The 20,258-nt window shown below is 37.5% G+C and overlaps 1 protein-coding gene across 1 annotated transcript in view; it reads right to left on the reverse strand.

Annotated features, from left to right (window-relative positions):
- Positions 1–20,258, reverse strand: part of glra2 (glycine receptor, alpha 2) — an 89,689-nt gene that overhangs the window by 42,812 nt on the left and 26,619 nt on the right. Inside the window, exons 4-6 of the mRNA XM_069892385.1 lie at positions 13,441–13,523; positions 12,666–12,803; positions 8,619–8,833 (exon numbers count right to left, since the gene is read on the reverse strand). Coding sequence (XP_069748486.1) covers positions 8,619–8,833; positions 12,666–12,803; positions 13,441–13,523 — 436 coding nt within the window. The remainder of the gene's footprint in view (positions 1–8,618; positions 8,834–12,665; positions 12,804–13,440; positions 13,524–20,258) is intronic.

Raw genomic sequence — 20,258 nt, forward strand, 5'->3', positions numbered from 1 at the left:
GGAGGATATAGGTTATAGTCAGTTAGGGGATAGTGGTCATGCGGTACCAAGAGACTTGGGGAACTTTACTGGGGAGGTAGGGGGTCTAATGGATATCCGGATCCAGAAGCAGGAGGTTATGAGTAAATTGTTGGGACTAAGGGCTGATAAATCCCCAGGGCCTGATGGGCTGCATCCTAGGGTGCTTAAAGAGGTGGCTATGGAAATTGTGGAGGCACTGGTCGACATTTTCCAAAGTTCCATAGATTCCGGGGAGGTCCCTGAGGATTGGAGAGTGGCTGATGTGGTGCCGCTTTTTAAGAAAGGAGGGAGGGAGAAAACGGGAAATTATAGACCGGTTAGCCTGACATCAGTGGTGGGGAAGATATTGGAGTCCATCATAAAAGGAGAAATAGCAGAACACTTAGTCAGTAATAATAGTATAAGGGCTAGTCAGCATGGATTCCTTAAGGGTAAGTCATGCTTGACTAACCTTCTGGAATTTTTTGAGGATGTGACAAAGAGGGTGGACTCGGGAGAGCCAGTGGATGTGGTGTATTTGGACTTCCAGAAGGCCTTTGATAAGGTACCGCACGGGAGTCTAGTGGGCAAGATCAGGGAGCATGGTATTGGAGGTAAGGTGCTGACATGGATAGGAAATTGGTTAAGAGATAGGAAACAAAGGGTTGGAGTAAATGGGTCTTTTTCAGAATGGCAGGATGTGACGAGTGGAGTGCCTCAGGGATCGGTGTTGGGTCCTCAGTTGTTTGTAATTTATGTTAATGATTTGGATGAAGGGATTATAAATAACATGAGCAAATTTGCAGATGACACTAAACTGGGTGGCGGTGTGGGGTGTGAGGAGGATGTAAGGAAAATGCAGAGGGACTTGAACAGGCTGGAGGAGTGGGCGGCTAAATGGAAGATGAATTTCAATGTGAACAAATGTGAGGTTATTCATTTTGGGGGAAGTAATAGGAAAGCTGAGTATTATTTAAATGGAGACAAGCTAGGGAGTGGGGAAGTGCAAATGGATCTGGGTGTACTTGTTCACCGGTCACTGAAGGCTAGCATGCAGGTTCAGAAAGCTGTGAAGAAGGCAAATGGAATGTTGGCTTTCATAAAGAGGGGATTGGAATATAGGAACAGAGACGCCCTTCTGCAGTTATACAGGGCCCTGGTGAGACCCCACCTGGAGTATTGCGTCCAGTTCTGGACTCCAAACTTGAGGAAGGACATACTAGCTATAGAGGGTGTGCAGCGCAGATTTACAAGGTTAGTTCCAGGGATGGCAGGGTTGTCATATGCAGCAAGGCTAGAAAAACTGGACTTGTATTCATTGGAGTTTAGAAGGATGAGGGGGGACATGATTGAGGTATACAAAATCATCAGGGGGATAGACAAGGTGAAGTCTGATTACTTGTTCCCAATGATGGGGGAGACGAGGACTAGAGGGCATAGTTTAAGAATACAGGGTAGGCCCTTTAGGACGGAGATGAGAAAGCATTTTTTTACCCAGAGAAGTGTGAATCTGTGGAATGCTCTGCCACAGAGGGTGGTAGAGGCAGATTCGCTGACTATGTTCAAAAGAGAGTTAGATAAGACTCTTGTGGGTAATGGAGTTAAGGGTTATGGGGATAAGGCTGGAAAGGGGTACTGATGGTAATGATCAGCCATGATCTAAAATGGTGGTGCTGGCCCGACGGGCGAAATGGCCTACTCCAGCTCCTATTGTCTATTGTCTATTGAGTGGACATGCAGAGGATGTTTCTGATGGTGAAGGAGTCTGGGACCAGAGGGCACAGCTTCAGAATATGAAAACATTCCTTTAGAACAGAGATGTAGAGGAATTTCTTTATCCAGAGGGTGTGAATCTATGGAATTCATCGCCGTGTATTGCTGCAGTGGCCACGTCATTAGCAAGATGGAGGTGGATAGGTTCTTGATTAGGAAAGTAATTGGGGGTTACATGGAGAAGGAAAAAGAATGGGATTGTAAAGGATAGCAGATCAGCCATGATGGAATGGTGGGGCAGACTCGATGGGGCTCTGCCCCTATGTCTTCTGATAAATAGTCATAGACTTTTTACCTGAGTAGGAGAATCTAAAACTATAGGGCATAGATTTAAGGTGAGAGAGGAAGGATTTAAAAGGAATATGAGGGCACCTTCTTCATAGAGGGATTGGTGAGTATATAGAATTAATTGCCAGACGAAGTGGATAAACTGAGGACAATCACGAAGTTGAAAAGACATTTACACAGGTATGTGGATAGGAAAGGTTTTGAGGAAGGGGGCTGAAAGCAGGCTAATGAGACTAGCTTGGTCAGCAAGGACAAGATGGGCAAAAGGGCCTGTTTTCACATCATTGATTCGGAGGTTCAGCAAAAAAAAAAGATATGGAAAGGATCATAATGATTTTGCATTTTTAGATGGATCATAAATTATCTCGTCTGCTGAAAACCAAAAGAAAGATTTTGGTGTGAGTAATAAATGTGATTAAAAATAATGGACTCATTTTAAAAAAGTTGAGTCAGAAAACAATCCAGCTGTAGGAGTTAATAAAACATTCAGTGATGTTCATCACTAGATGCAAAAGCAAATAAAACATTGGGATGGATAATTAGGTTATTAAAATGGAAAATTAAATCATAGCACTGATGTGTAAATGAACAGTGAGTTTGTTGCCATTGTGTTGACCACACCAAGGATTTATTCAGGTGAGGAGATTGTATTCCATCTGCCATTTCCTTGCCCAATGTGGAGAAGTGTATGATCATGTGATTTAGTAGAAGGAATAAACAGATAATGAGCTCAGAGTTCAGAGGTGTAGAAGGACTTTGGAGTCCTTGTGCAAGATTCCCTAAAGGGAATTTGCAACATCTGAGTAGGTCTTTGACTGAGTACCTCTTCTTCCCACTGAATGAATATCCTTGCCAATAAGTCCTTCATTTGGGAATCTATTACGTGGTACGAGGAGAGGTGAAAAATGACGGTGACAAACTTCAGACTCTAATACTATACAGCTTTTGTGCTGCTTTTTAAAGTGGAAAAAGAAGAATTCAATGTTTTGGAAAATGGTGAATAAGCTTTGACAACAATTATGTGAGCTTTCCATTTATTCACTTAATGCATCTGTAACAACATTAAACTGGGGATAAACATTTGCTTTTTGTCCAAATGATAACAGATGAGTTCTGGACCTCAGAAGTATTAGAAAGTATTCCCATTTATATAGGAAGATATACTGGGCAAGTTGTATCATATGTGTCATGGAAGTGGGAGAGGAGAGAGGGAGCAGGTGAAACTTGTTCTTCTGAGAATGGAAAATATTTGGAAAGGGTCAACAAATGAGCCCTGGCTCTGAATCACTAAGCCAGAAAAAGACACACACTATTTTTTATAAGGGAAACAAATACTGGTTATGGATAGGGATTATTTGAAGGATAGAGGGCATTGCTGAGGAAAATATTAACTTTGTTATAATATGGAGAATGTACACAGAATATATTCTTCAGGCTCAAAAATTGTTTCAAACACAGTGGATCAGTTCAATTTCAGTTTTATAAGAGACTAAGGTTTTGGTACAAAATGGTCAAATGTAGGAAGGAGACCGGAATAGGTTTGCTCAACTAACTGATCTTTTTATTCCCTATGTTTGTCTCATAAAATTGAAAATAAAAGAATTTGTATATTGTTCTGTAATAATCCAGAAAGTTCATCAATCTGCAGTAACCACAGGTAATTTTAATAAAAGATTGCTTTGAGCACACGTGGGGAGAAAAAAACATTTAATGATTGCAATTCTACTAAAATTTTAAATATCCATAAAACTTTGGTGGATTTTATTCAATAAAATTTAAATAGTTCTTATTGGTTAAAGTTATTTATTCATCGATTTATCAGAATGTACATTGGATGATCTAGCCCCAATGGAATTTCAGTGTTGCGGGTCAATAGATGTCAAAAAAAGCAGGAGTAAACAATGTTCAGTCATAGATTATTATATATGCTTCACGGTTTTATCAGAGACTGGGAATTCACTAATTAACCTCCATTAGAGGTGTTTTGAAAGTGATTGCTTTAGAGATGGTGGATTCTCTAGTTCTGTAGATTCTGGATTTTTTCCTGTGGATGGGAGATAGCAAATATTTAAGAGAAGCGTGAGGGAGTAAACAGGAAACTTCTACATTGTCAGTGGTCTGGGAAATGCAGCATGTAATAATGGTACATGCTGAAAACTGTGATAATCAGTCAACATCTATTCATGAAGGGAAAGATCACATTTGGCTGCTCTCTAGAGATGGGATTCATGGAATATAGAGGGAGGAACCAGTGGATGTGGTACATTTAGATTTCAATAAAGTCCTGCACAAGAAATGGTTGACAAAGATAGAGTGCATGGAATTGAGGGTGAAAAGCTGATATGGTTTGACAACTGGTGATTGGATAGAAAGCAAAGATAGTAATAAGAAGATAATTCTCAGGTTGGCAGGCTATGATTAGTGGAGAAAAGCAGAATCTATTGCTTGGACCCCAGCTATTTATGACCTATATCAGCAATTTAGCTGAGAGTATAAAATGTTATATTTCAAATTTTGGTTATAATTTTGAAATATGTGAATGTGAGCATAGAGGAGGATGTAAAAAAGCTTCAAGGGGATATAGACAAGTTGAGTGAGTGGGCGAGAACAAGGCAGAAGGAATAGAAAGTGATATCATACAGTTTGATCCGCATATCAGAAAAATAAAACATTTGTTAAATATTGAGAAGTTGGGAAGTGTTCCTGTTCAAAGAGATTTGATCACAAGTCACTGAAGGACAACATGCAATTGCAGTAAACGATTCGGAAGGCAAATGATATGTTAGGCTTTGTTGCGAGAAATTTTGAATACAAGAGTAAGGAAGTCTCATTACAATTGTAAATTACCATGGTAAGACCGCATCTGGAATATTATAATCTGTTTACATTTCTATACCTAAGAAAGGATGTATAGGTAGCTAGTGGATTACATAAGGCACCATACCTGAGAGCTGGCGATTAGCCCATTTCTTCCTGGGTCAGAAACATTCATTTTCTATCAGAGCCCATGTTGTATTGCTTCAATTCTTTCATTTCATTGAATAATCACCCTAACACTACTCATAATTAAAGGAATATACCGTATACTGTATCTGGTCATTAATGAATGTAATGAAACATTCTTTTATTGATAGTATCAGCTTGAAAAAATGCTTTATTTTGCAGTAAGTCAGGCCACTCATAACCTGGAATCTCTGCATTTGTCATAGAGGGTGGGCATGAATATTAACTAAATTGGTTCCGGGATAACGTAGAAGGAGATGGAAGAGACTGGAACTCTATCCTTTCGAAATAAAAATCAATTTGCTGGAGGAGTTCAGTGGCATCAGTGTGGGGTAAGAGAATTGCCAGCATTTCAGGTCAAAAACCTTCACGAAGTCTTGAACTCAGTCCACTCACTAAGTTCCTCCAGCAGTTTGTCCGTTTGTTACCTCAAGTCTGTTAGGTCTGCTTTGTTCATGAATGAGTGAGACAAACACCAGGCTGAGTCGAAATCAGGGTTCTTTGTTCTTTATTACCGGATTGTAACACTTGCGACTAACAAAGTTAGTCGGAGAATGCATTCTGCCGTTATCAGCAAAATGGTGATTTTTTATACCCTTGGATACATGCTTAGAACATCATCATATCATTACTTGTCCAATGACTAAAACTGTTGCTATCCTTTCCCTGCTAGCTTCCTGCCTCTCAATCCATCAATGTCTCTCTTATCTTGTAAGTACAAGGATGCATTCTGTTACTCCTTAGTACTGGGTGACTCCTTCTCCGGTCCCATCTCATGATGTTTTACCTAACAGGAGTACAAGGACACCTCCCCTTCTTGTTACTGCCCTGTACAGGGTAACTCCCTACACATTCCCATCTCATGATGTTTTACCTTACAAGTCTCATCCCTCAGAATTCCTTGTGGCTCTACTACTTAGAGTTCCCATTGAAATTTTCAGAATTCTTAAAGGGCTTGTCAGAAGTTAGTTCAGAGGTAAAAATGGAATTCTCTGCACTTGATGGCTATGGTTGCTCAACCACCAAAATATGGAAAATGGGAAAGAATCATCAGCTGAAAAGCTGAGGCATCTTTGGAAATTGTCTACAGTATGGGGCTTTGACTGTGCTGTGCTGGGTAGTGGTTGAATGTACGTTAGATTTATTGAAGTGCAGCCTGTCAATTTAATACAATCTTTTAATTAGAATTATAAGGATCAGAACTTCTACAAGGCATGAAAAGACAAAATAAAACTTTGAAGCTGTGCTTAATGTTACCATAGATAATTTTACAAAGGAGTCTGCAGCATGCCATTATGAAGCCAGTTGATGAGGGAAAGTCCTGATATTTTTCAGTGGGACACCAGTCCTTATGCAACTTTCAGGATCTTTGTAAGTGTGACACACATAAAACATCTGAAATTTTTATCTGTAGTCCACAAATAGTAATAGAATCCTCAATGGATCACTAATTCTCAGATCCATAAATGTATTTATTGGTATGTTAACTGTTTCAAAATTGTTATCCAATTTTAATTAAGACAAAAAATCCTGAACAGAGTTTGATTAATGTTTTTAATATTTGTTGAATATTGCTAGTACAGGAGAGGAGAGTTATTGCAGCAGCAAGAACAATATGATGGCAGTAATATAGTTTATAATTACATTTCTCTAGTTTGGTTTATTGTTTCCTCGCATATGTAATGCCCTATTTTATGGATTTAATTACTTCATGTTCTTGCCTTTTTATGTAGTTTGCATCTCTACTTTGTTCTGCAAATTCATGCTCCTGAATGTATCTGAAGGATTCTCACTTTACTCATGAAATCTAAATTACAAAATAAGCCCCATTACATGTCTACGCTTAATCCTTGGGAGGGAGAACAAGTTGGCCTGATTCCAAAATGGCTCTTTCAGTTAAAACATTTAATTTCAAAGAAAGCAATAGGTTAAACATGAAAAGCCACAGAATATTTCCGAAATAATTTGTGATTTTTTTTTTGTTCTTTGTTAAATTTTTGAACAAATGTATTGCACACCAGTGTGCATGTAGAATTTAGAAGTACTTCTTAAAAAGCATTTTTTTTGTATCAGTGGCTGAATGAAAGAATCATTTGGATTGAGTGACTGATGTTTCTTATTCTGGCATTTTCTTTAAAAATTCTTCCTGTATTTTAAGTACGAGGGCTGCATCTTAGGACAGATGTCACATTGTGTGTTAGCTATAGCTCAGATAGTTAGAGGGAATCACAAAAATCAAGGGGCTGCTTCTTGTGCTTTCTAATTTTTGTGAGACGATTTTAAATCCATCTACTTTCCAAGATGGGAATAAAACATTGTGTGGTAGAAATCAAGAGGAGGTTAGTTATCTCCTGTGCCCTGATCAATCACCTTTACTGTGACATAGCCTTTGGAATCTACAACATGCTTATTTGTTGCACACAAATATTCTCCTGTTTCCTACATTACACTGGCGACTATTCTTCTATTGTAAAAAGCTTTGAAATGTTCTCTTATGCTGAGATCTGTTCAAACATCATTCAATCTTGTTTTAGTTTATTACATCTGTATGGCCTAATGAAATGTAAAGAGAATATGGAGAACAAATTGTCATTTTTTTTAAAGTTGGTTTGTGGATGTGCCAGATGGAGAAACACCCACATTGAACATTAATTGTTTTCAAATACTTTTGATGTCTGCTCTGACACAAAAAAATACACTGGGGTTTATTGTCAAACAGACTTCAAAATCTGATGAAGCAAGCATTGGCAAGCTCTGTGATTACAGAAGGATCAAACATAGGCTTTAAGCTTGTGCTTTCCCAATGTCTTTATCTGTATATTTTGCTGCAGAGATCACAACATATCCTGTCTGGCTGTCCTGTCTCCTAGCCCAAGGTAAATAACTATCCAACCCTGGTAGAGGTCAGTGAATCAGCATAAATGTCAAACCCTAGTTCAATTACATTCTGGCATTCCTCATGTGGCAAGGAGAAGCATGTATCAAAGAACTGAGTAAAAAAATTATACTTATTTGCTTTTTTGTCTAATTTTCTAAAACTAATGATAAAATTCCTAATTACAGAAATGGTTTTATTGTTGCAGGAAGCTCTCAAATATTCACAAGAATGTGAAAATGCAATGCGATTTACTTCCCCACAATAAAACTTGTTAACAGAGATAGGCAGCATTTTATCAAACCAGTCAATTTTTTTGTAACACAATATCTGATCCAAAACTCCAAGACCAGTTAATATCTAATCTAAACAAAGAACATTAAATAATAGTGTACCAAATCCAAGCAGGCACTTTCAGTTAACACCACGCCTGATCGAAATAGTAAATTGCAAGTAAAATAATCAATGAACTGGTATTCAATTTTGTCTAGCGTGGACCAATGCATGTACCTCTTTTTTATATTTAAATGCCTAATGTTAATCTGGGTTTAAAAAAAAACTAGTTAATCACACCTTCAGATTAATGTACACCAATCATTAAGAATGTAACATGTCATTGGCACGCGCGTTCACACACACACTAACATTCATTGACATGAAATTCATGAGAACATCTCACCTTTGGAAGTGAAGCTCGTGAGCCAGAACTCTGTGTCGTCATCGTCAAAACTGTCGTGATGCCCAGAGCTACTCTTGCTGGAGCTGCATCCATATTAATCCAGAATGAAACCCAGGATAGTATGACAATCAGTAAACTTGGAATGTACATCTGGATTAAATAATAACCCATCTGCCTTTCCAAGTGAAACTTAACTTCAATGCAGGTGAATTTTCCTGTAAAAGAAAATGGCGTCATATAGCAGTTGTACATTTCTTTACATTTTTAATTAAAAAAAAACATTTTTACATGTAAAAATTTAAATTTAGGCATACAGCACGGTAACAGGCCATGAGCACATCTGCCCAATTACACCTAATTGACCTACAACCCCCAGTACGTATTGAATGATAGGATGAAACAGGAGCACCCACGGAGAGACAAGGAGAACGCTCCTTACATACAGCGTGGGATTCAAACCCAGGTCCTGTTTGCTGGCAGTATTGCAGCTTCACGCTAACCATGCTGACTTAAATAGTTAAGAACAAAGATTTTTCTTCCTGAACATTTTACAGGGTATTTTATGGATTTTGGGCAGCTGATCATGAAAATCACCTTAAAATTTTCATATTACATTCAGATATTTTAACCTATTTCTGTGATATCCTATTTTTTAAGTCTACTTCAAGCATACAAAACCGTGTCATTCACACTTGGATTTCTTCCCTGCTGTTCTTGGTGCAGTGATGAACATAGTGAAAGGTTTCACCAGGTCATTGTGACCATGGAAAAGCAGTATTTAGGCATCTGGAATCTATCAATGCTGGCCGACTATTGTTGGAGACTGACATGAGAGGCATCAGATGCTGAGTACAAACGAAAACCAGCAGCAAAACATTTTTGGGTCATTTGAATGAACGCAATGTGTCCGCGTCATTATGCATGATCAATTCAATCAAAGTTCATGTGAAGTTTCTACATGACACAACAAATCTAAAATGATCTTTGTGGTCAGCTTGATGTTGTCTATCATAGTCCCCAATTTTTTTTTCCAGGAGGCAAACGTTTTTACAAAATTTGTTGTCCAGTGTAATAAATTTTTTTTAAATCTTAAGATGTAGAAATACTCTATAAATCAGCAACATCTTTTGAAAGTGAAACTGATATAATGTTTCTCATATATTCATCAGAATATCAAATATATCTAATCAAGCTTTCCCACTGTTAAGAGCAGTGCCCAGAGTCAGACAAAAGAAGTTTCTGTTACTGCTGAATAGTGGAGATTCTTCAATCCATGCATAATGGTTAACGAGATATATAAAATGTGGCCTACCGATATGCTCGTTAAGCAAACAACTTATGTTTGTATTTATTTATATTTATGATTCGTTAAATAGATGAAAACCTAAGCTGAGCCAAGAACAAAATAAGTTAGCTAAGAGATTCATAAGTTTCAAGAATTATGTTAAAGATGGAGAGAAAGATGGAGGAGTTAATTTGAGTAATTAGGACTCGTAGAATGGAAACAGCTGCCAGTCGATGGGAAAAATAGCACTATAAGTGCATGAAAGCTGTAATCTGGGAAGTGTAGTCTATGAGTCCAGCATTCTCTTCATGTCTGTTTGTGCCAACTTATGAAAACTTCTCTATCATCAGCGCAGTTTTAAAGCTTATCCGCACATTGAAGTCACTTCAAAGAATTGCCTTTCCATATCTCAGTCGTTGAGACGTTGATGGAGCAGGAGTTTTTGTAGGTTGGCACAAAAAAGACAGGAAAGGTTGAGAGGACTTGTGGGCAAGAACGTTTGTGACCAGCAGGGTAGAGAATTGGGAAATTTGAGACAATAAACAATCCATTGAGTGTTGAGATAACAAAAGGATGTTTGAGAGTTTCAGTAGCAGGATAAGAGGGGAGTGGAAGATTGGGAAAACATGTTGAACATGGAGGTGTAAGTAGGCAGTCTTTGTGGTGGGGAAACTGGCATTTAATTTGCAAATTAGTCAACAAGTGAAAATATAAAACAAGAACATCAGGCTTAGGGTTAGGATCTGAGTTAATTTTACTGAATGCTAATTTAAAACTTTAAAAAAAAATATATTTCACATGAACACTCTTAGAATTACAGTACAACATGATCATTTTGTTAAACAATATAATAAGTTGTATTAAAACCGATTGCAGATTTATTCAAAAATTAATTCTCAGCTACAGATTGTTAAATTATTCAGGTGTAAGATCAATCATTTAAATTTTTTTTACTTGATTGCACAATCCATCCAGCAGGCTTGGAAATTAACCACAGAATAGAATTATAATCTTTACACAGATCTGAAAGGTCTATTGAGATCAGGATGACGGACTCACAGAAGCTTTTGTAAACTGGATACCCTGCTCATTTAATTTGTAATTAAGATGCAACTACATGATATTGAATCTTTGAAACTGTTCACATTATTAGTCTTGGAATTGCTTTTAGTTCATGTCAACAGGTTGCTTCAAATTATTGAAGCCTGGCGGTGGTTGCACTCTGAATCAGGAGTAAATTGCACACTTGAATGGCAACACAGTGGGCCAAGCATTGGAGCAGCATTAACAACAACCCCCACTGGCAGTACTAAAGAACCACTGAACTTATTACAGTTTACACAGTAACTTGGCTGTAAAGTGTTGCTTTTGGTCAGCACCTCGTTACTGGAAGCAGCAGATGAGGAGTGAAAAAAAAGTCAAGTGGGAAGCTTGATGAAGAAAGACGAGGATAAATTTCAAATAGGACGATTATTTTCTAAATAATGCAAAGTATAAAATGTCCTACATCATGAAAGCAATATTTGGTGAGAATAAAGTCTCATTTAGGATAACCATGAGTAGGGCCCCAAAACCATGTGATCCATGCTTATTTTTCTGAGGTGGTTTCACTTATAGAAATTGAATTATGTACAGTTTGAAATTAGGATTAACTGCTGTGCAGAAAACTTGAGAGAGTTACTAACAACATATTCACAAATTTTAAGGAAATAGATCCATCAAATATCTATGAAATGCTCAAATCAGGAATGGATCCAGTCCTGGATGGCACAGCTCAATCTTTGAATATAAAAGGAGCAGAGTTTAGGATTAACAGCTCTTTCTGCTGGTGATACATGTGTGAAAGGAATTCACATGAGGATAAGGCTGGTAGGAGTATGCCTTTCAAGAAGATGCATAACCTTCTTAAAAATGTAACAACATAGCAGAACAAAAACAGTGCCACACAATAATCTGTTGAAGGAGACAGATTTAATTATTAATTGCTTTCATACAAAGGGGGAATACTGCAAAAATTAAACGATGGGAGGTCCTACTTTTCTGCCCATTCATTTAAAGCATTGAGAAATTTTACATTGAATGTATCCATGTCCAAATGCTAGTTAAAGGTAAAGGTTCCATTATTTTGTCACGTCTTACCACATTTTAGAATGTAACATACATGAAATTCTTTAACTTTGTCTACATAAGGAATACAGACAGATGCCACTTTGTCCAGTGCCCCTCACAGCAAGGAACCAACTTGCATCTCCTGGTTTACGACCATTACTCGAGCATTGAGCAGAAAACCACTAGTTTTGGTGGAGTGCAATACACAAACATGCTGGAGATGAGCTAGGCCTGAAATGTTGGTTACTCTTTACTTTCTATGGATGCTGGGTGGCTTGCAGAATTTCTCCAGAATGTTTGTGCATTGCACTCAACATCAGAATCTGCAGACTTCCTTGCTTAATTGGTTGTGGTGGAATTATTAATTTCCACAATCCACATCAGTTTTAATGTAAGCTGCTTGAATGAATGATAAACATTTAATAAAGGGAATATTTTCCTTCTTAAAGAATCAGGCTGGACTATATTTTCCTTTTGATATTATTCGTTTCAGCACTCTTAAAGAATAAATTCATTATTTCAGTCGATTTACCAAATGAGAAAACCTTTACCGAGGTGATTATCATTAAACAAGATACTCAGGTTGATTCTTAACTTCACAAGGTCATTTGCAATGAGGAGATTCAACTGTTTCTACAACAACTTTGATGTACCTGTATTGTAATGCTTTGTGCAATATCCTAGCTCCTTCTCATCCTTTAGAAGAAACTGTGGAAGGGTCAGACCATCTGCAACCTGCACAGCCCCTTGTTCCAGCCACTCGAATATTAGATCGTTCATTGTGTATCCAACTGCAAGCCATTACCAATCAGTCAGCTTTGGAGAAATCTTTAGCGTAATAAACATCTTAAGAAGCAGATGATTAAGTGATCCAAAGTGAATTGCTGAAGATAACGATCTGCTTAGTGAACATTTACCTTTGATGTCCAATCATGACATGTTTTCATGAGTCTGAAGCATGAAAATGGTTCAGGATATTGGGAATGGTCAAAGATGCAGTGGAAATGGTTGGAGACAGATGTAGACCAAACATGTCAGTAGTCTAATGGAGATGAAAAGAAGCAGAATGGAGAGATAGTGAATTAAATTGTCATTTTAATAATGAAGTTGAGAAAAGACCAAAGAGATTGATTGAATGGTATAATCAATTAACATGAAAAGATATATTTACTTAGCTCCGAAACTTTGTTCATTCATTAATGACAGGCACGTACTTAACAATTACTGCACAATGTGTTAAACTTAATAGGAGAACAAACTACAGTTAAATGACTATGGTGCAAAATATAACTCATAGACGGGAATAGCACAAATACCACCACATCAGCAATATCAAAGAAAAGGTTTATTATTCACAGTGGTCTTTAGACCTGGTTTAAGAGAGGCTGGAAGGTACCCTGTAAACATGCACATCATCCAGTTACTTACAGCTCTCCAACTGCATCGCACACGTTTGCACATCCATTGGAAAATTTTTCAGGTCCATTGGGCAAGATAATGTCAATGTTAGCCTGAGAAAAATAGACAAATAATCAACGAACACTCTTCCCTGTGAAAGAATGGACAATATTGAGATTTAGATGCACATTTGTCATTTGCCTTAGTTTGAATGGCAGGACCATAAATTTCAAATGTTCAAATAAGAACCAAATAGTTAACCCTGTAAGATTTTCCCACAGGTGGAAGCTTCAGAGAAGTGATTGCTTGTCAGAGTCAGGCCCGTTATGATGCTGATTGATGGTTGCTCCAAGTGAGACTCAGTGCTAACAGGAACATTGAAAAATCAAAGTCAATCTTCTGCTACTGTCTCTACGTCACCATGTGGAACATTTAATATTTGTGCTTTAAGAGAGATTCCATCATCCTCGTGTATCTGAAGAAAACTGAATTGCATACTCCAATGTCTTTTGGGAGTTGCTTGGACACCTATTTAAAAGCCCTTGCCATTAATGGGAAGAGAGCAAGAATAAAGACACACTCTGAATTTAGGTTCACCTTCAGACGGACTGATTTAAGATTGGCCCATGTCCGTGAGGATTTGTGGGATAGCTCCAACCTACAGTGTTCTCTTTTTGTACTGCAAAGGAAGGGAAGGTGTGTGGATGGAGGAGGAATGCAGTAATTAAAGAGAGAATACCTCTTCTTTTTCCCTTTTACTGCAATTCCTTTGACAGAATCCTTTCAATAAAAGGCCAACAATGAAATTATTAGACCTATCCTGTTAGAGCTGGAAGACGAACTGCTTATATCTAGTTTTCTTGAGTTATAATTTTAAATTGTCCCATTCTTGGTGCTGTTGTCATTACACAGAAGGTGAAAATATTCTGAAGAAAATTGTATTAAAAGCAGAATTAATATTTTCATTCACACTTGGTGAGAATTGTTAAAAACAATAGGAAACTGGAAAAACACCAAAAGCACAAAAAGGTGGTAATTATTCATGAAAACATTGACTGTTTTTCTTATATTTTATTACCAGGTTCTGTTATGTTTTCCTGTGGCTTAAAATGGCTGAAAAAAGCTTACTGACTTTCATTTTTATGTTGTTCCCTGTCTTGAGCATTTTGCTTTGATTAAAAGTGAGGTGCCATAAAAAGCTCTGTTGCCCATATCCCAACTCACACCAGTGCTGCCATTTTACACCAGTTCTTACTTTGCTGTCAAATCCCTCTATGGTCTCACCCCTTTCCATTTCAGTACTCTTCTTCACCTCCTGAGAAAACTATATTTTTCAAACTAGGACTATCTTCCATTTGCTTCACTTCTCATTACATAAGAACATATAAGGAGCACTCAGCCCCACTAGCTTATCCAGCCACTCAGTACCATTGCAGGTGAGATTGGAACCTAACTCCTTATTAATTTCAGTAACATCTCTCTCCCTTGCTTATCAATTTTATTTCAAAGACACCACCATTTGAGGAAGATTTCACATCCCTCAAAGAAAAAGAAATGATCTCATAACTGTGTTGGATGGGGGAACCTGCCATTTTTACACAATGTTCCTTCGATAGAGATTCACACTCAGGGGAAAACATCCTCACCATACTTCAAGTGCAGCATGTTACAGGCTTTTAACACGTTGCTTCTCACGCTTCTAAATTTTATCAAATTCAAGCTTAGGCTATTAAACATTTCCTTAAATAGCAAACAGTCCATTAGAGATGTTAGCTTATTAAACTTTCATGATTCAAGATTATTTTATTGTCATGTAATAAAACAGAAAATGTGATATTACATGAAATTTCCTTTAGTCTACCCATAAGGCAGACATATATTTGCTATCAGCAGAAATTGCCCAAAGTGCCTTACAGTCAGAGAAAGAGAAGCAAATGAGAGTCCCCCCCAGAGTCACTAAGTGATTCAAATCCAATGGTTGAGAGCCAATGCTTTAGACCCAATTGTTACCGAAATAATTTGTGTGAGAAAAATAGTCATTAGCCCCTTTCCTTTGGAGTTATGAAACCGTGCACATAACAAATCAATTAGGTACGAATAAAACATTGTTTTTCAAACTTTCTCTTTCCACCCACATACCACCTTAAGTAATCCCTTACTAATCACAGAGCACCTATGGCATAGGGATTGCTTAAGGTGGTATGTGAGTGGAAAGAAAACATTTGAAAACCACTGGTCTAAACCATCAGCCACTCAAGCACCAAAGCCTGATGAACTTTATAAATGTTAAATTCTGTGCACAGTATAAGAATTGCCTGCAATCAGTGAACTTGGAGGAATGAGAAGTGAGATTGGACTGTAAATCAAAGAACTTTTCTGAACTGACACACACATTACATACACATGCACTTAGAATTAGAAGGGGGTTAAGTTTGGTTAGTTAAGTCAATAGTGGTAAGTTAAAGTATGATTCTGTTTTCATGTTTAAAGATAATTAAAAGCAACTTTTGTTTAAGTAAACATTTGTCTTGGTGAATATCTATTGCTGCTGGGTTTTGGGGTCCTTTCGGCTCGTAACAGTGGATAAAAGCAAAATGTTATTTGGTAATAGTCCTGTGATACAATTGGCAGTGTATCCCAATGCTAAAGTCACAGGAGTTATTCATATAATGTCCTTTCAAAAGGGAATTTTGCCATCATAATTTATAAAATTTAAAATAAAAATCTATGTAATAAAAATAACCATTTCTTTTACTTTCTTCTAACTGTCCATTGTGGTAACTCATGCCAAAAAAAACCATCAAGAGGTCTTTTGCACCTTACCCATAACCATTTCCTAAATATAAAATTAGAACAAGTGTTAGTCGGCCATTGTCTAATTTCTAGTTTAATTTAAAATCCTTCTAATTCCCTTGGCAGCAGCTGTTAATATGGCAATTGGAATTATAAACATTGCCTAATCTTTCTCTTCATGTGTCTGGGTTAGAAATCGAAGGGCAATTGCACCACCATGACATTTGGGGTGATCACAGATCAGGGAAAGAAGCTGGTGTGTTTCTGCCCTACATTGATCAGCATTATTTCATGAGCTTTCATACTTGGCCTTTTTGAGGAAGCTTTGCATGAAATGCAATTCCAAAAAAACATGAATGGCACACAATAAATTCATTTAGTCAATATTTACTCAATTTTCTCCAACTATTTATCAACATTTGACAATGTGATATTGAATCAAAAGCACATACTTTAAATACATTTTTAACTTTGGTTTGACAACAGTGTGATATAAAATAGTTCACGATGGATGGAGAATATTTCATAAAATCAAGATGCAAGGATTGCTTTTTGTTCTGAGTGGAAATGAAACGCTGGCAATACTGGACTGAATACCAATGAATGCAAACACAACTCAGAATGTCTTTGAGTCTTGGTTAGACCTTAATCAACAGAACTGTCTCACCTTCAGCACTGCAAGATAATGCACAAATAATCTTTTAAAATAGAAAGCCTCTCATGACAGGCACTGATTAGTACCTTAACATACGTAATCTAGATATCAATGTTTTACGATTGAGTGCAGGTATGTCACTGGGAAATTAGGCTTGGGATTTAGAGGGGGGCTTTTTTTTATGGTCACTGACTTTGAAATAAAACAACATGCCTATAAAAAAAAACCCAATATGAACAGATGTGTGAGCTGGCAATAGTCCAAAATGTAGGAATGCCAGTTACCAGTGAAAAATTTACTACCAAGCAGATGTCTCCATTACAAATGAACTAAGTCTCAGCAATAGTCAATGTCACCTAGCTAAGATTTTCATGCATTATAAATGAATGCAGTCTTCAATTTTAAAAGCTACTCGACATTCAGAGACCCAAATGTAAAGAGCATTAGAAAGAATGAATCCTATTGCAAGCTTATTTTTAATGTTATGGCTTATTATTGCAACCTTTATTAATTTTAAGTAAATTATGACACAATGCAAGTGACCAAATGGTTTTTATGAAAAAAATGACCTTTCTCAACTTTGGGAATAATATAGTGACATTTATAAACTTAACAGTGCTAAGAGTTTCACCAACAAAAAGTAACATTTAAAGGCGTCATGGAAGTATTAAAGATGTCCATCATTTTGAAATAATTTAGAAAATAATAACTTTAATGAACAGAAGATATTAAAATGGGAAGAATGTGAATTTGTAACCAATTATAATGAAATGATCTACTATAATGAATCCATTCTGAAGGATAGTTATGCCTTTAATTAAGTTAAATAATCCATTAATTATTCAATAGTGTACTTCCTGAAGTTAACCATTGATACTTCATACTTGCTACCATGAATGTCCATTAGTGTCCATCATTTGAAACAATTCTCACACAGAGCTTTGATGACCATTCTTTTAGCTGTAACTACCCATTAATTATTTAGCTATTCTATCATCCATTACATTAGCAATAACATTTGACCTTATTACTGTCACCTCACATTTATAAATGACTGTAGCTCTCAATTATTCTTGATGTCATGAATGTTTTCTCTGCAAGGGAGAATGGTCAATAGTGCCAAATGAGAACCATCAAAGCAAAATGCAACCCTGTCCTTGTGTTTATGAAATATTCCATTGCCTTTGTGAATTCTCAAGAGAGTGACGTGAAAACATTTTGTTTCAGTCATGCTTTAAAATGTTCACAGGGTGGTGTTTACACAAAAATATTGGGAAAATATCTCCACCATTGGAGATCCAGCCACTCAGGTTTGTTAATTCGACCCAAAACAAATTGGTGGCAATTAAATTTCCATAAACCAGGTTCATACAACATTCCTGATACCTATCTTGTGATGATCATTTCCTCAGGTGTCCCATGCAACAGAGGCAGTGAAAAGGTCATCAAAACTGTGCTGGACAGCTATTTCAAATATTATCATACTTGGCTACTCTGAGGTAAAACTGCAGAGAGCTTTGGGAGATATTTTCTATTTTACTGTGACTTTTGGATAAGAGGAGGAGCTCATGGGGCTGTGTTGACAGGGAAAGGAAAACAGCAAGCATGTTTTTGGAAATCCTTGCTTACCAGGAGAAGATATAACAAACCTCTGGTTCCAAAGGGAGCAATTCATGCGAAGATAGCCTAAATACACATGTCAACCACAGAGTCAATGCTTCAAACTCAACTGGAACCAATTGTACCCCTACCTTCAACTTCTTTGGCTCCAGCTCTATCTACACTAACACATGGGATATCAGTTAAATCGTTACCTGTTTTAGCAAACCTGGCCAATGGTTCATGCCAAATTTGCTAAAAAAGGCAACGTTTCAAAACTTTCCACAGATGTGTGAAACCTAGATGGCAGAGAGCCAAGGTTTATTGAAATTTATAGTCTTCTCCTATATCCAGACTGCATTGTAATTTCATCCACATCACCGAGAAGGCTCTATATGTTAGCCTAAGGATTTTCCACCTTTTCAATCTATTATCTCTTTTTAATTTAATTTATTGTATGCTATTGTAGGGCTGCCACTCCATTTATATGGAATCAAGTAAGTACAAAGGTATTCTGTATGTATAAGGGAACAAGAAGGGCCAATAAATGAGTAAAATAATGATATGGAGAGAGAAAGATCCTTAAATAGCTTCTTCATAATTGTTTAGCTCAAATACAATACTAAAAACATTAATATGCTTTATTACCTCTTTACCTAGTGGTGTGAATGGTACCTTTTTCCATCGGTTCAATTGTTCAATAAGCACATTCACAAAGCTATGACACAATAGCAGGTCATGACCAAACTAGCATCAAAATTTTGAAAATCAAATGTCACCAAGAGTGTAGACAAACAGTTTTACCTGAGATTAGCCAAGGAACCAATTTGATAATATTAGAAACAGCTGTCGAGCAGTGTCGATCACTTTTCCACTGCCTCTGTGGTACAAGAGGACCTGAGGAAATGATGGTCACAAAGTAGGCAGATATAAAACACTAACAGGTATTAGGAATGCGGTATGAACTTGGTTTAAGGAAATTTAATTACCACCAATTTGTTTTGGGTGGAAAAACTTTCTGCTCAAATTTACAAATCTGAGTTTTTGAATCTCCAGCAGAACGGTGGAGATGCTTTTCCAACTTTTCCAAATGCTCTTGACTGGAAAAACATTTCGACCTTTAGGTGGTGTGGCAAAGTCCAGCTGACTGGGACATTGCATGGTGGACGGTCCCAGACCCATCCATCACAACACCGGGGACAGGAAGAACCTCAGCACATAGTGACATTTGTTGGCCCCACACACAGCTTGATGTAGCCATAAATGAAGGTGGTCATCAGGATGAGAGCAATGTTGGGTATATCCTTGCCCCCTTTCTTTGGCAATTTATAGATGGCAACCCTTCGGACATTTTCCATCTTGGATCCCCACATAAACCAAAAGACTGCTCTGGTGACTGCCAGGGCAGACGTGCAGAGGATGGGCCACATCCACATCACATATAGCAGCAGTCTGCATCTGATGACTAGGCTCTTCCTTGTTCTTGACAGGGAGCACCATACCTACAGATCCAAGTTTTGACACACCTTTGCGATCCACTCCGACCAATTTTTGTTCCATGCCTCGGCCTCTCCAAATCAGATCCACAGCACCCAGGCACCCCTGCCTGCTTCTATTCCTCATGAAGGTGGCAGGCAGCATGAAGGAGACAGTGATCAGAGAAGAACACCAGTGTGACAGTAGTGGTTCTGACCATGATGGCCTTTGACACGAAGCAGAAGTCTATCCAAGACCAGGTTGAACTATCTGATCTCGACCAGGTGAGCTGCGATTGTGTGTCACACAGCTCTGCATCCTTTAC

Source organism: Narcine bancroftii, chromosome 7 (genome assembly GCF_036971445.1).
Source record: "Narcine bancroftii isolate sNarBan1 chromosome 7, sNarBan1.hap1, whole genome shotgun sequence".
NCBI classification, from domain to species: Eukaryota; Metazoa; Chordata; class Chondrichthyes; order Torpediniformes; family Narcinidae; genus Narcine; species Narcine bancroftii.